General features: G+C 44.6%; 1 protein-coding gene across 2 annotated transcripts in view; it reads left to right on the top strand.

The window, feature by feature from the left end:
- DCDC2 (doublecortin domain containing 2) overlaps positions 1-16,253 on the top strand; it is a 134,671-nt gene that overhangs the window by 43,461 nt on the left and 74,957 nt on the right. For both annotated transcript variants that reach the window (XM_079147562.1, XM_079147563.1), the window contains 3 exons: positions 3,262-3,408; positions 5,074-5,128; positions 10,882-11,044. In XM_079147562.1, the coding sequence (XP_079003688.1) occupies positions 3,262-3,408; positions 5,074-5,128; positions 10,882-11,044 (365 nt within the window). The remainder of the gene's footprint in view (positions 1-3,261; positions 3,409-5,073; positions 5,129-10,881; positions 11,045-16,253) is intronic.

Raw genomic sequence — 16,253 nt, 5'->3', positions numbered from 1 at the left:
AGTTTCATGGTCATTGAGATTTTAAGCATAATTGTTTTAATCGATAATAACACCTGGCAAAAATTCAAATAGGAAAAAGTGTATAGACTAAAAGTATTTCCAACACTTCAGGCCCCCACAAACCCTTGTACCCCAGATACTTTATTGCATTCTTTCAGAAATATTTTGTACATATTCAAGAATGTACACCTTTTAGTTCTAAAAAACATAGCTATGGACAAATACATACCTTATAAATAAACATATGCACATTCATATCCCCTTCTTTTTTCCTGTGACGAGAAGTCTTAGAGATCATTCTCATGAGCACAAATAGCTCTATCTATTTGCAAAATATCCCATTTTGTAGGAAGGTCCTCATTTATTTTGGCAGTGTTGTCCAGATGGAATGAAGTCTAGGTCATTTCCAGTATTCACTACACATGCAGATCTTTGCGCGTAAGCAGAATTTACCAGGAGACTATAGTCTAGAGGTTGAATTGCTGTTCCATGTAGCAAATGCATTTTGAATTTTGATGGACACCACCAGTTTTCTTGCAAAAAATTTGTATTAATTTACACTCTCACCAGAGGCCCATGAGAGGCAGCTGGAGAGAGGAAGTTCATGCTTTTGTTTTTACTATAAAACTAGCAGAACGTTTTTGTCTTTTCAGTCTCATTGGATAAAAACAGTATTTCATTCCTTCCTGATTTTTACTTATTTAACACCTAGCAATATCAATATTTCTTGTGTATCAGGCCTTATTCTAAGAGCTTTACATTCTTAATTTAATTAGCTCCGTGCCGTTCTCCTTTAGCAGACATGACATGGGTCTAGGCGGGAGAGTTACCTGCCGAGGACAGGAGGGCGCCAGGTGGCAGGGCTGGTTCCTGCCCCAGGACTTGCCTCTCAACCACCAAGCGCTCTCCAAGTGACTCATGCTCACTCGTTACATGTGAGCGTGGTCATGGCCCTCGCACATTTATCGTAATGGTTTCAGGCACACTTTATGAATTAGGGAAATTAGCCCTTTCTCATGTTGGTTTTAAACATTTTAATCGTTTTCTTGATTTTTTTTTAAACATATAAATGCCTTGATTTTGATGGAGTCAAATTTTCTTTCTTTTTTTTTTTTTTGGTGCTGTGAATTGAACTCAACCACTGAGTTGCTTAGCACCTCACCATTGCTGAGGCTGTCTTTGATCTCATGATCCTCCTGTCTTAGCCTCCCATTTTAGCCTCCGGAGCCTCTAGGATTACGGCGCCCAGCTGGAGTCAAATTTTCAATCTTTCCTTGTGATCACTAAGTTTGTGACTAGTTTAGATCGTCCTGACTCTGAGACTTTAAAAATAATTTCCCATGTCTTCATCTTGTGCTTTTAAATTTTATTTAATCCTTAGATCCTTTTGGATTTTATTTTGATGACAGGAGTGAGGGCAGTTCTCAAAACATGCATATATATGTATAATGCCTATGTACATATATGTGTATGTCTTTTACAAATGTAAACTCACCCAATAAATAATATAAAACACATAAAGATATATGATTTCATGACCAGCTGTACCCTCTCATCTATACGTATGCACATACACATATGTATATATATGGACACACTCATACATAGAAACTCTTCAATACTTAGGGAAAATAAACTGTTACTGTCCTGCCAGCTGTGAGTGAGCCTGGGCTGCGGTTTGCTTGGAACAAGTCTGCTCTCTCTCAGCAGAACATGAGTGAATCTAAGCATCAGCACATGCATGTATCAATAGCATCCCATAAAAACTGGTTTGGCTCCCTGTTTATGATTCTCGTGTTTTGTAGCCAAGGAAGAACGCAGGTCCACAAGCACCATGTACAACAAGGCTAAATCCGTGAGCCGGAATGTGTTCAGTACCCTTCCCACACTTGCAGAAGAAGCCACCCAGGCCTTGGTGGGAGATTTCCAGTCCACAGCTAAGCAGCTTCCCTCTCTAGCTATGGAACTTAACTACTGACTCAGATCTAACTATTTTGAAGGAAAACAGAAGAAGAATGTCTGGTTCTCAGCCAGGTGTGATTTTGTCCCTGGGGCACTTGGCAGTGTCTGGAGCCAGTTTTGGCTGGGGATGGGAGTGGCTGCTACTGTCCAGTGGGTAGAGGCCCACGTGCTGCCAAGTGTCTTACAATGGACAGGACAGACTTCTGCCTCTACGACAGCGAACTCTCTGGTCCAAATGTCAATCATGATGCTGCTCAGAAACCCTGGCTAGGTCAAGACAGGAGGAAGGAATCCACATGGTGTTGATACAGACTTGCAGGGTGGAGACACAATGTTGTAAAGACCCTGGGTCTGTTCACTAACTAAAAACAAAAACATTTCAGGGGTTTTGGTGGCTGTTTCCACTGAACTTCATGGCTCCATATGGTAATGGCATTTATACAATCAGGAAACAAGTCCACAGGTCCATGAATTTTTTTTTTAAGTTTCATTTTTGCAAAAATAACTAAACTTTATAATATAATACAAGAAGACTGAGAATTTTAAGTAAACAATTATCTTGAAATCCTTCCTGCCACTAACTCTTATTTACTACCTTCAAAAATACACATCGTCTTCCTGTTTTCTTCTCCAATGGCCTGTTTTCTCCTACTGTAAAAAATTTTCTGGACAGGTTGAACCACCTAGCAAGATTATCACAGTTCTTTTAATAAGTAACACATTAATTGTAGTTGACAGCAGCAGTTTTATAGCAGAGAAAGTTTTTGCGAAACCCTCAGCTCTGCGAGGATGTGAAGTTCACGCTTACGCTTAGGAAGTGCCACAGAGAGAAAAAAAAATGAGAGAGAGAGGGAGACTCCAGAGAGAAAGGGGGAGCGAGAGAAGCACAGATGCTGTGAGGCTCTGCATGGATGCTGGCGACAGGAGCCGCCCCCCAGCCTCCTCTTCCTCCCGCTCCTTGTGTCCTGATGCAGTCTGTGGGGGTTTGGCTGGGGGCTTTTCTTGAGTAGAATGAGGTCAGAAGCTTGTTGGCCCTCTGAATACACACAGAAAACATATTTAATGAAGCAAGCCCCAATATAAATAGAAAAATCCATCTTCTGAGGACACTGAGCTTTATTTATATCATTCATAATCTTGGCATTTTGTTAAATTTAATGACTGAGGCATTTAGAATTCAGTGATGAGAAGAGTAACAGGTGAGCCAGTTTAAGAACAGACTTTTTATTTACATCGTGATTTTAGGCAGTCCTTTAAATGCTCGTTAGACTCCTATTTGTTGGCCTTCATGTTTGGCAGACTCTACACCCTAGGAGGGAAGCTGGTGGAGAGCGGGGCAGAGCTGGAGAGCGGGCAGTTCTACGTGGCTGTGGGCAGAGACAGGTTTAAGAGGCTGCCCTACAGCGAGTTACTGTTCGACAAGTCAGCCATGCGCAGGCCTTATGGGTAAGTCCCTCCCTCACCTGCTCCTCCTGCTCCAGCTGGCCCGTGGAGTGGCCCTGGGTCTTCTGGGGACCCTCATGATATGTTGTGTGGCTGATAATCTCACTTACAGTTAGATGGAAAGCATGAGTGATACATGTCAGTCTTTACTTTTATTTCCACGAAGGGAAATTGAGAGCTACTGCACAAAAATAGAACCTGAGTGGAACTTAGGAAAGACTGCATAGATTTTTTTTTGCCTTGTATTGAATTTACAGTAAATGTAAAGATTTATTATTGTAAAGAAGGTACAGGGTGATGAGTTTTTCTATGTAAATCCTATTAGAAGTTTAAGGGTTGTCACAATTTGGCTGGACCAAATAATTTTTCCATTGGTTTGGAGAGAAACATAAAAAGATGTTGAAAACCTAATATCTAACCTCCTTTTTAAATATAAAACAATACAAGTATAATACAGTGTAATTCTGCATGTACAAATAAATAGGGAGACTGAGTGTATAATTAATACATGCTAAATTTTAATGATTAAACTCTTAGTTATGGCCAATGCATGGACATTTTTCCACATGAAATGTCATGTTTGTGAAAGATGCTTCATTTCTGCCAAATGGATGCTCAGCAGAGCCACATGTGACAGACTCTGGCCCCCGCCATGGACCTCTTGAACTGCTCGTGGACCCCCAGGATTCATCTCTGCTGATTCTGTGGTCACTTTGCTCTAGAAACCAACTTTTTTTGTGGTTGTCCTCTGCAGAGATGGAATAGGATGTCAACCGTGTGTTTCCCATAAATTCGCAATGTGTGCAGCTGGATGGTGAGGTTGGCTGAGGCTTTCTAAAGGAATGAGAGGTGAAGTGGAATTTCAGGGGCTGTGTGGGCACTGTGCCAGAGCACATGAACTTCCAGCAGTTGAGAATTATTTACCTGCAGACTCATTGCTAACTCTCCTTACTCACCCATGAAACCAAATCCTTTAACAACTTCTGCAGAGAAACACTGCATTCACTGCAAGAACCACAGCCCGTATTGATGTCAGTGTGAGAAGGTAGCTCATGCTGGCCTTTCTCCTACAAACTAGTTGGAGCTACCTGTCATATCTGTGTCTTTCTATTTGGGGAGCCATCCAGTTGGATTTCAAGATGGGTCTTTCCCTAATAACACAGTCACCTGTCAAACAACTTACAGTCCTTACAGACTTTTTTTTTTGGCAAGAATTATTATCTTAAAAGCTTCCTGAATGTTAATGCCAGTATTTTATCACTCTCCTATCAGATGTAGACATAGCAGACATTACAAAAACAAGGAAATGATAGAGTTAAAATGTTTTTAACTTAGTCTGGAACAATCATTACCTTGCTTAGGAAATTATTTTTTTGAAATGCAAATGGAAAAAAAATTGAGATTTGATTTAAAATGCTATATGGTAAAACAAAATGGTACTAAAAGTTTATTTTTAAACATCATTTAAAATAGTATACAGGAACACATTAAAATATTTTGGAATGGAATTTGGAGATTTTATGGTAGTCTGAAATTGGAAAAGCACACGGTACTTTTTCTGTTCACTGGAACAGTCAACTTTCAGGTTGGGGTGACAATTATCTTGCTTTATGTATATATTATTTTAAAATAACATTCAGATGTCTAAATTGTAATTTGTTTCCACAGTCAGAAAGCTTCTTCACTACCTCCTATTGTAGGACCCAGAAAGTCTAAAGGGAGTGTAAGTATCAGATGCTTTCCTCATTAATGTTCTGTATGTCTATATGAGAGACTGTCCTTTGGGTTTCAATTAAAGTCAAAGACATAAAATGTGGCATATAAGCAATTATGTCAAACAACACTAGAGCTTTAAAGTTACAGAGAAGGTCCTAAAAGGGAGCTAATATTATCAGAATATAGATTTCAAAAATGTTTTCCATATATATATATATATATATATATATATATATATATATGGAACTATATCATAGTTGAAATCTGGGCAATGATTCATACAACTGTGAGGACCACTAATTGGGCCACATCAGCAGTCAATCCAGTCTTGTTTTCTATCTCTGATAAAGAGTAACAAGAAAGTTTTGATAAGAAAATGGTAAGACTCAGTTATACTTCTCTAAAAGATTGGGAATTATTCCAGATATTTAGTTTCATACTAGAATCTTTCCATCATTCATTCATTACTTGTTAGTTTGGCAGCCCTGATGAAATGCCTATTCTGTAGGGACTGGGACAAGCAGTGGGTAGGTAGCTTCTTAGCCTATTTGTATTTACAGACCAGGTTCCCTGTAAGGGAGAATCTCATGTGATGCTCGGCTCCATCTTTCTGACTGGCATTCTCTTTCTTCCCTCCTGACTGAACTGCCTGAGCAGTGAGTGGCCATCAGAACTCACTGGGCACCCACCACCCCTACCTGAATTAACTAAGCAACACTCTTTTTTTTTTTTTTTATTTTGAAAAACAAGGGATTGATGGGTAATGATACTGCCTCCTAGTGGTGATTTCACACCCCCATTTTTCTTAAAAAAAAAAAAAAAAAAAGAAAAACAATTTTGTGTAAATAAGCCATGCTGAACTCAACATACCAAACATTTATGAACCCCTCATTCACTGAGACCCTCCTACTATTTCTGATAAAACTCGTGCCCTCAAGAAACTCACAATGTAATAGAAATAAGAGAAGCCAGCCCCCAAAGTCAATGACCAAACTAAAGGCGAACACCACACACACAGTGGGATTAGCTACTGTGAGTGGAAGAGAGGAAAGTTTGCACCGCCTCAGAGGACGACCTAAGATTTAGAAGGAGCAGGAGCGGGGCAGGAGGTTTGAGGTGGGAGGAATGGTGTGAGGCAGGAGGAGGGCACATGGAGCAGCAAGCTCACGACTGGGACTTGGCAGGCACAGATGGTGCCCAGATGTTTGCAGGTGGCTTGGCTGAGTGGTCACAGGGGTTATAACTCTGTTTTGAGAATACTGCCATTGTGGGATTCATTCAGCAGCGGCTATTTATGGAGCGCGTGTTCTGTCCTGGGACTGTTCCTGGGGTTTCAGAACACTAAGTGTGTCCAGGTTACTTAGAGGAGAGACTTAACAGTGCGCCCTGGTAAGGCCCGGCAAGGGCGGAAGAGGCTGTCACTGGGCGTTGGGAGCCTTCTAGGAGGCTGCGCCTGAGCAGAGGAGAGTGACCCCGTGCATGCCTGGTGGAGGAGGGTTCTTCCTGCGCCACTGAAGGTGTGCCAACGTCTGGCGGTGACATGCCAGTGGATCCGAGTCACAAGCTCGATTTTTAACAGGAGGGTTAATTCACTCCTCTCCCGTAATTAATAGGTTCCCGGGAGGGTGCACGAGTTTTATAGCTCATTAGCTGCCTGTCCCTGAGCGCTGTGCTCGGAGAGAGCGAGGGGACGCGAGGGGAGCGCGGAGCGTCTGACGTCAGGACCACTGCCAAGCCGGTGGGAAGCACCCGAGTCCAAGCGCGCAGAGACGAGGCCTTAGAAAGCGATTCCCCTCCGGCTTTCTCGGAATTGCTCTGCTGACCAAGGGGAGGGTGGGTGAGGCCAGCGAGGCGCGGGTCCGCACCGGCGCTCTGCGGGTGTGCCCCCCGCCCAGTTCTGCGTGCAGACCACCAGGGACCACACTGCGCGGAGCTCCTCACAGCTTGACAGTGTTGGGAGAGTCGTTGCGATCCTACCCTCAAAAAACAGAAGGAAGGTAGAATGAATTAAATCTCCAGTGGTGCTGAATTTGAAAAATCCCGGGTCGGGTCGGAGGGCTGTCCTCCACAGCGCTCAGCCTCCACGCGCCCTCCAGCGGAGAGGACGCCAGGCGCGCAAGTCGGTCGTCCTTACTGTCTTTTGGCCAATACAGCCTATAGTCGGTAATTTACAGGATCAAATGTAATTTCTTAAGTTTTTGATAAAAACCTGCACGGTGGTCATCATGAAGTTCTGAGTATTAAGATGCATTCCTCTGACATGGAAGAGACTCAATCCAAGATGGGTAAAAAGACTCAAGAGCCAGACCCCTCACACAGTTATCTCAAGCTTCCTGTTTTAGGCACATTTGTTGTGAGGCTGGAAGTGGTGGATCTGCTGTGGTGATGAGAAGAAATTGGACTAGACTGGGTCTTGTTGGAAAGATTCCAGGGTATTGTAAAATATTAAAAAGCAGAATAAAATAATTCTAAGCCCCATCTTCCCAGGGTGCGAGTGATTGAAGGGCTATATTTTTTGCTTTGTTTTGTTTTAGGTACTGGGAATTGAACCCAGGGGCACTTTACCACTGAGCCACAACCCAGCCCCCCACCTGTTTTTAGTTTTGCTAAGTTGCTGAGGCTGGCCTTGAACTTGGGATCCTCCTGCCTCAGCCTCTCCAGCTGCTGCAAGCTGTGTTACTGCGCCCAGCTTGTTTGTATTTGTATGTGTGAGCTAGCAGTTTGCTCTTCCTCTTAGACATATTGGTGTGTGTGAGACAGGAGGTATAAGCACAGGGTTGAAGCATAGTCTTGGGGCCTGTTTTTTTTTTTTTTGTAGGACATCCTATAAAATTAGGCCTTCTTGATTCTTTCCTTTTTGAAATAAAGTCCTAATTTGTTACTTCTGGGATGGCTATTTTAGGGAACCATAATGTATCATAGGTGTTCTGAGCATCTTGGACATTCGAAAGCTTCAGTGTAGTAGTTAATTCCTTTAGCCATAAAATGCTGATCATAATACTTATCACACATTTGTAAACATTTGTGTGAGTGTGTATGTAGCACACAAGTCAGTCAATAATATTGTTTTATTGACTGGCATAGCTGTATGAGTTGGCAAAGCTCCCCCGACTCTTATGCCTCTCAAATAGCAATGACTATCTATTCCCTGTATTCAAGTCACAAACCAAATGTGGAGCCTCAGAGAAGAGCAAAAGCTAGCCGGGTTTGTTGGTGCATGCCTGTAAACTTGCAGCTCAGGAGGTTAAGGCAGGAGGATCGCAAGTTAGAGGACAGCTTCAGCAACTTTGCAAGGCCCTAAGCAACTTAGTGATACCCTGTCTTAAAATAAAAATTAAAAAAGGTCAGGGGATGTGACTCAGTGATAAAATTCCCCTGAGTTAAATCCCCAGTATCCCCACCCAAAATGGAAAAATGTACCTACTTCCCTTTTTTTCTTCTCAATGACTATATATATATAATTACTCTATTGATTAGATTTTGGGATATATAAGTATTACATTATACCACTTACATATAATTTAGCATATATTCATTTTTATATTATTAACACTTTAAGATGAATCAATGTTTTTTCTTTTTTCCAAGAAGGCATTTGAATTATTTTCAGTCTCCTAAACACAAAATAATTCTCTCCTTTCTCTCAGTGTAGTTTAATTTTTACTCACCAAGTGCCTGGAGATGCAGCCTCTCTCAGTAACAGTGCAGAGTGGATGTCGATCATCAAAGACATGCCTGACACAGCTGTTCAGTGGACTGCTCCTTCCTAATGCTCCCAGATTGCCCTTGTGAGCATTCCTATCAGAAATGGAAAAGTCATGACTTCCCTATGTATTCAGCGTGTGAGGTGGCTGGTAGGATCATACTGATTCTAGGCATCCCAGGACAGGCCTTGTCCCCCCTCGTCCCCTCGTCTGTAATACTTCTCTCACAGAGCTATGCAAAGCCCACCTGCTGAACTCCCGAGTCTTGCTCCTCCTGGGTTGCTTTCTAGTCTAGTCCAGTCTGTGCGCCTCTCAACCTTCTAGTACTTGCTAATGGCTTGAGGAAGGTCGTTCTCCTCATTCATTGCTTTTATAGTTTTAATACGTTGGAAATAGACCAGGATATGGGACTTGACTAATGGATGTGGACCCTCCACTGGAATCATATTATCTCTTTCCTCTGCCAGACAGTTTATGGCCTTGCAAGAAAGAATCATGGGAAAAAGAAAAGAAAAAAGAAAAAAGTCTGGTTGTAGTTAATGTAGTAATTAAATGGAAACTGTATGTTTAAATTGCAGTTGGAATAGGAAATTAAATTATGCAGAAAGTGTTATAGATTTGGACAAGTTTTCATTCTGTTAATAAATCCATGCATAATTCATTTTCTTGTAGGCTATGACAAAATAGCATAAATAACTTCATTTGTAAGGCTGAGCATTTTTCTATTCTTAATTGGGTGATGGCTAAAACCATTTAAATGCTTCTGGATGGCTGCATATATAAATGTTTAAAATGAGCAGTTCTAATAGGTTTCTAGGCAGATTTGTTTACTTAATATTACTACATTTATTTTCAGATACTAGAGTAGTATAGATATTGCATGAAGATTGCGCCCACCGTGGTACAGTGTGATGTGGTTTTTAAGGAGGAGACGTCCACTCTCTGCTCTTGTAGAAGGCCTTCCCACCTCACCACCAGGCTCCATACCTGTCTCTTTATAGACTGTCCCCTGCATATTCATGGTAGACCCTTAGGCAGGTACATGAGCCGCATTCAACCAAAGAGGAAACCGAGGCTCATAGAAGAAAGGAGTTAGTCTATGTCCCCAGAGGTAGTGATGGAGCAGAGCTCTGACCAAGCCCAGGATTTCTGGTCTCTCAAACTGGCACCCCTTCCACAACCTGCCACGCACACCTTACACACTCCGGGGGTTCAGCCTCTGAGAGCCAGTGCTGCCTCATTAGGAGGAGGTGCTTGTTGGTGCAGTGACCGAGTAGTGGCTGAGTGTCAGTGCAGCTGTTCCGTGCTGTAGCACCCACTGTTGAGAATGTCCAATGGTTCCCCAGAAGCTGTACTGGGGCTGTGACAGGGGTCTCTGAGACTCAACCTCATCCTTGTGCTGAGGAGCCCAATTCCGGTAGATACCATGTCTTTATGCAAGAGGCCTGTGGGGTTCAGAGGCAATCACCAAGAGCGTGGTGGCTTGTGGCTGCCTCGCAGGAACAGGGGCAAGTGGGAGTGAGGGGGCATGTGGCCCTGAGCTGCCTGTTCCTGTGCATCACTCTGGATGTGTGATTCTGAGACCTTGCTCATCCACCGGACAGTTTCCTAGCAGGCATTTCCACGAGCAGGGCATGCACTGTGACAGCCAGTTCTGAAGGGTGCAGGAGTAGGGGATGGTTGTGGAGGCTGACTGCCGGTGGCTCTGGGGACTTCTCTGCTCCTTCCTGGCTGTAGGACCTTGGCAGTCTGGAGCTGCAAGCTCACTTCCTCATCAACACCACAGGTGGCAGGAGGGCCGGGGAATCAGCGTTTTCGCATACCTGGTGCATATTAGCTACTTGACTATTGTTAGCTGTTGTTTTTATTCTACTTCCTCTGCCTCTGGGAAGACACCTTTGGTGTTTGTGTGGTATTAAGATGGACAGTTCCAGGACCCCAGAGATGCAGCCCTGCCCCCTGCCCTGTTCTCCACTCCTTAGTGACAGTGGAGGAGCTGGGAATCCCTTTGGGTGTTCATTAGCCTGCAATAAGGGTCTAATCTCTTGCTATTTAGGGAAATGATCGCCAATCTAAGTCAACAATTGGGTCCAGTGATAACTCGTCTCCTCAGCCTCTGAAGAGGAAAGGGAAAAAAGAAGACTCAAATTCAGGGAAATCAAGGAAGGCGAAACAGAACGTGAAGTTGAAGAGTGCACAACAGATGCCACCTGATGGCGGTAAGTCTGTTATTGCTGTATTGCTGTTATTGCTTATTATTATTTTAAAGTGGCGACATTTCTAATGATTAGCTGGGTGAGGTGGTGCACACCTGTAATCCCAGCAGCTCGGGAGGCTGAGGCAGGAAGATGGCACTCAAAGTTAGCCGCAGCAACTTAGTGAGGTCCTAAGCCACTTAGCCAGACCCCTTTCCAAATAAAAAAATTAGAAGGACTGGGGGCGTGGCTCAGTGGTAGAGCACCTCTGGATTAAATCCCCAGTACTAAACAAAAAAACAAAAAACAAAAAAAACAATTAAGTCCATGCATTTGCTTCTTTGGACCCACAAAAGACATTCCTTACTGTTACATATGAGAGTTTCGAAAGAAAACGCCTACTACTTACTGATACTCGCCGTCAAGTGCTGGGTGAATGAGCAAAGGGCTGCGTTAGTCTGAGATTTCCTGGCGCGAGACAAAGCGTGGTGAACTGTGAAGCACGTGATGCACGCAGGGAGCTCCAGGTGGAGTCCCGCAAAGCGCTAGCTTTGGTTTCCTTCTGGCATGTTCTCAGCAGGGTGAGCTCCCGAAAGTGGAGTGGCGCTGGGGGCCCAGCGGAGCGACTGCCTCCCGCCTCCCTGGGCCCCACTCCTGCGCCCTGCCCGGAGTCATGCTGGGTGTGGGAGGAGGGAGGATGCGATCAGGGTTCAGATTCATGGAAGGGCCCTGACTTACTGGGGGCTCCTGCTTCTTCCGAAGGCGACCGGGAGAGTCACGCTGGAATTGCTGGCAGCCAGTGCGGGCTTGGGAACTGAGGAGAAGTGATCTCCCTTGAGAGCAGGGAAAGCTAAACCAGGGGCCGAAGTAGGCAGGCCCTGCGAGGTGGGGCAGTTCCGAGGGAGCCCCGAGGGCTGCATCTTCAGCAGCAGGCCGGCCTCCCAGAGTCTCCGCCCAGGTCTGATCTTGACCTTGGGCCACCTATCTGACTGTCTTAGGCCCCTTTATGAATTTCCAAAATGTGGGGTCACACCGTGATGTCATCTTGACATTTTCTCTTATCTTTTAAACGAGTGCAGTCTTTTTCAGTGACCGGGGACAAGGAGGTCAGGGAGACAGAGGTGGTACTTGTTCACTGGGGCCTGTTACATGGCAGGAACCAAAGAACAGACATTAGCCTGGAAGAACGAGCTGTACTTGAACATTAAAAACAACAACGGAGGCTCTATTGTATGTATCAGATTGGGGGGCCCCCAAGGCCCTGGGCTTTGCCTTATTAGGTTTTTTTGTTTGTTTGTTTTGTTTCTGTTTTCTTAATTTTTAATCCCTAATACTGGCACAGGTTTAATAGCTATGAAGCTATTAACTAAATGTTGAATGAATGAGTGAATGAATGATGGAACTTAAAAAAGTAGATAATTCTTTGTAATACTTGATACCCACTAAGAAACAGGACCCTTTAAAACCTTTTCAAGCACTATTGACCAAAAAGCTTATAGAAGATGTTATTTACTTATTGTCTGCAAGCCTTCTATTAGCTTATGCCAATCCCAGTTCCTACTTTCACTATATTTTTAAAAAGTCGTTAGATTTAGTATTCGTCCCCAGGAGGGAAGGGTATAATTATCTTTTCAGTTTATACTATTTGTAGAGACTTGGGAACCCAAGAGGCCATGTTGACACTGTCCAGAGGAAAGCAGCCTTAATTTAAAAATGCGACTCTCAGCATTTTTGCGTTTGTAGAATTTGCAAAGAGTTTTCAACGACATTTGGATCTGTGGTATGATAATATCAAGACCATGTTTCGTGTTGAAGCAAGTCACTTTTTCATAGTGCTGGGAAAGGTCGATGGGCTCGGCCTTGTGCCCGTCCTGGGAGAGTCCTGCACATGTCTCAGAATGCTGCCTGTCTTCTGTGTTTCCCGCTGTAGCTCTGTGAGGTGCGGACTGCAGGTGTTCGAGCTGAGGATCTCACCCATGCACCAAGCAGCTCCTCGTGCCTTGCCATGAAGGTTTCATGCCCATTTTCTTTTTCCCTGGAAGGGGCTTGTGCTGCTGATCTAGAAGGCATGTTTAAGAATTTAGCCAAAGCTGGGGATGTAGCTCAGTTGGTAGAGTGCTTGCCTTGCAAGCACAAGGCCGGGGGTTCAATCCCCAGCACCACAAAAAAAAAAAAAAAAAAAAAAAAAAAGCCAAAGCATTTTATATCTTCTCATCCTGATAGAAAGAACATACAACCTGGAAAGTGAATCTCAGCTTCCAAAACCATTTTTTCCCCCAGGAAAAATGAAAAAGATTTTGTGCAGTTCTCTAGATTTAGCTGTGTTTGATAAGTTTAAGCATATTATCCCAAATCCATATCATTGAAAATCAAGCTGTTTTTCCATGGTCTCCCTCCAGATGTCTTGGCTAGAGAAAATTTCAAGATTATAATATCAAAAATCTTTCTCTCTCTTGCCCCCTAATTAGTCTTCACATTTATTTATGATTGAAGTTGATTTTTACTTTAAAGCCATCCATTTGATAATTAAAACCAAGTCTGTGTTTTCTGATGCTCATTTCTTAAAAGGGCTCTTGCTCCTAGGAAAGGTACATGTGACAAGGATTTGGAGCAAAACCCACGCGAAGGGTGTGGGAGGTCAAGGTTATGAGGAAAAAAAAATGCAGGTTTGGTTTTAGGATGAAATCTACATGCCTTTTTCTAAGTTAAAATATATGTAAAATTTGATATTAAGCAAGTGCTTCAGTTTTATTTACTTTTTGTTCTGGGGATTGAACTCAGAGACCTGAACCACTGAGCCGCAATCCCAGCCCTATGTTGTATTTTATTTAGAGACAGGGTCTCACTGAGTTGCTTAGCTCCTTGCTTTTGCTGAGGCTGACTTTGAACTCTCCGTCCTCCTGCCTCAGCTTCCTGAGCTGCTGGGACTCACAGGTGTACACCACCTTGCCTGGCTTCAGTTTTATTTCAAAGCATTAGATTCTAGGAAGGGCAAATAAATATCTAGCATATGTTAAATTATGCAGATAATTGATCCAGGTTTTTTTTAATCTTTATTCTGTCCTCATCTTGGTAGTTTTATAGTTAAGTTTATAGACACACATTTTGTCTTTTATTTAACTGCCAATAGTGTATGAATGAGCAATGCTGCTCTCAGACTGTAGATGGCAACCTGGGTCTAATTTTATTTCTTTTCCTTTTTTTTTGACTGTTTCTCTCTGTAATAGTAAAGCTTAATAATTCAAGCAGAGCAGTGACATATTTCTTCAGGGAAACAAATCCCATTTTCTTTTGGTAGCCAAGATGCAAAGTAAGATCTGCTGGTGATTGATGGCGTTGGGTGTGAAATGCATTTTTAGTGCTGCATTTAAATACCTGCTTAAGTGGCCCCTGGCTTTGTTGCCCTTTCTGCTTGAGTCACGGTGGCTCCAGGTGTTTCCGAGGTGTTAACTGGCTGCTCTCTACACCCAGAGCCAAACAGCAATGGCCAGTGCTTTGGAGGCATTTTGGATGATTGGTTATATTCAGTGATGTCATTAATATTTGGTGCATGAAAAAATTTGGTGCCTTCAGCGTCCCTGGGACATGGAAAGTACAGGGAGTGTGGTTTGGAAATGTCGGAAGGATGCGGGGAAAACGGCCTGGTCGGGGTTGCTCCCCCTTGTGCCCTGTTGGTAATTCCGAGTACGTAAAGGCAGAGGACTGGGGTGCGTGAGAGGCCAAGCTGGCCGCCTTATGGGGCCTGTGGTTGTCTCTGTTTGTACACACACACACACACACACACACACACACACACACACACACGCACGCGAGGACTGGCATCCTGGATGCAGTCCCTCCCTTGTTCCCAGTGTCCTGCGGCAAGCATTGCCAGGGACTCCTGATGAGTGGCCGCCAGCAGGTGTGGTGCCTGCAGATGGTTGTCTCCACACCGTGACCCTGGGGAGGCCCGCTCTTGAGCAGTCGTGCTCTTGAATTTCCTGCACAGGTTATTCCTCCGTCGCCGAGCGACCGAAGCCCGACTGTAGTCCGTTCCATCTCAGAGCATGGCGGGGCTCAGGGTCACAGGGCACTGGCACCTGACTTCTTTGGTTCAACCTGGCACCCGCTCAGGCACTCGCCTGGCTCCTGGTCACAGGAGACCCCGCGGGTGGGCCCAGAGGCACATTTGGAAAATGTGCTTCCCCAGGTCTCAGCCTGAGGGGGATGTTTGGCCCCAGAGGAAAATGTGCAGAGGCGTGGGGACGCCTTGGCGCAGTGGGCGCTGGTCTGTGCCACCTGCAGTGGGAGGATGTATGTCTGCCCGTGTCTCTGCCACCACACCCACTGTGACGGACACGCGGGCTTTCTGTTCCTTCATTGCTCTTACCTTCCACCTGCACTGTGACCATCCGCACATTGGTGACACTCCATGCAGCCAGACTCGAGCATAGCAAGGGACTTGAGTCGTTCCTCGTGGCTTCTCGTGGAATTCAATTTCCAATAAAAGCCAGTTTCAGAACGTGCACTTCGGCCTGCTGCTTTGGTGCTGGGAGGCTGAGGCCTCTGCAGCAAGTTCTTTGGGGCTGATTTTTATGTAGTGTAGGATGGTGGTGTGAAGGTGTCTTTATCTGAAAAGGAGACGTTTGCGAGGCGTTGAATTACGTGGATATCCCCAAACCTTTGGAAGAGATTCCAGAAATTCATTCTAAGTAGGCATTTTGGGGCTCGGATCACATTTCCTGTCTGACCCATAACCTCCTATGCAGCCCAGTGTTTATCTGAATGATCTTATTGTGCCTGCAGCAGCATGTAAAGTGCCTACTGTGTGCAGGGATGTTACTGAGGGGATGGAACCCATGCGTCCAGGTGAGCAGCCGCAGCTGGCTGGAGCCAGCTGCCTCCAGGGAGCTGCAACCTCCTCGCTCACACACGTTGTCCTGACTCCTAGGTGGGACTTTTCCCTTCCTACCCCCCCCCCCCCCCCCCCAGGGCTGCACATTCCACAGAATTCTCTTATTCTACTGCCTCCAAAGTCAGCTCTGAGCCTTTCTGGAGCTTCCTGTAGGTAGAATGCAGATCCACACCAACGCTGATTCTGGCAAGCAAAGACTGACGCATGAGGCCTTTGTGTTCCAGATAGAAATGGAAGTTGGGTCCCCCTGGAATTTCATCATGGGCTCTGAGGCAGGGCCCAGATCCAGGCTTGGCCAGTCTGACATCATGTGTGTCCATGGGATGCCCATCCCAGGGT

Source organism: Sciurus vulgaris (assembly GCF_902686455.1).
Source record: "Sciurus vulgaris genome assembly, chromosome: 7".
NCBI classification, from domain to species: Eukaryota; Metazoa; Chordata; class Mammalia; order Rodentia; family Sciuridae; genus Sciurus; species Sciurus vulgaris.
Note: the sequence above shows the minus strand (reverse complement) of the source record. Positions and strands in the feature narration are given on the sequence as shown.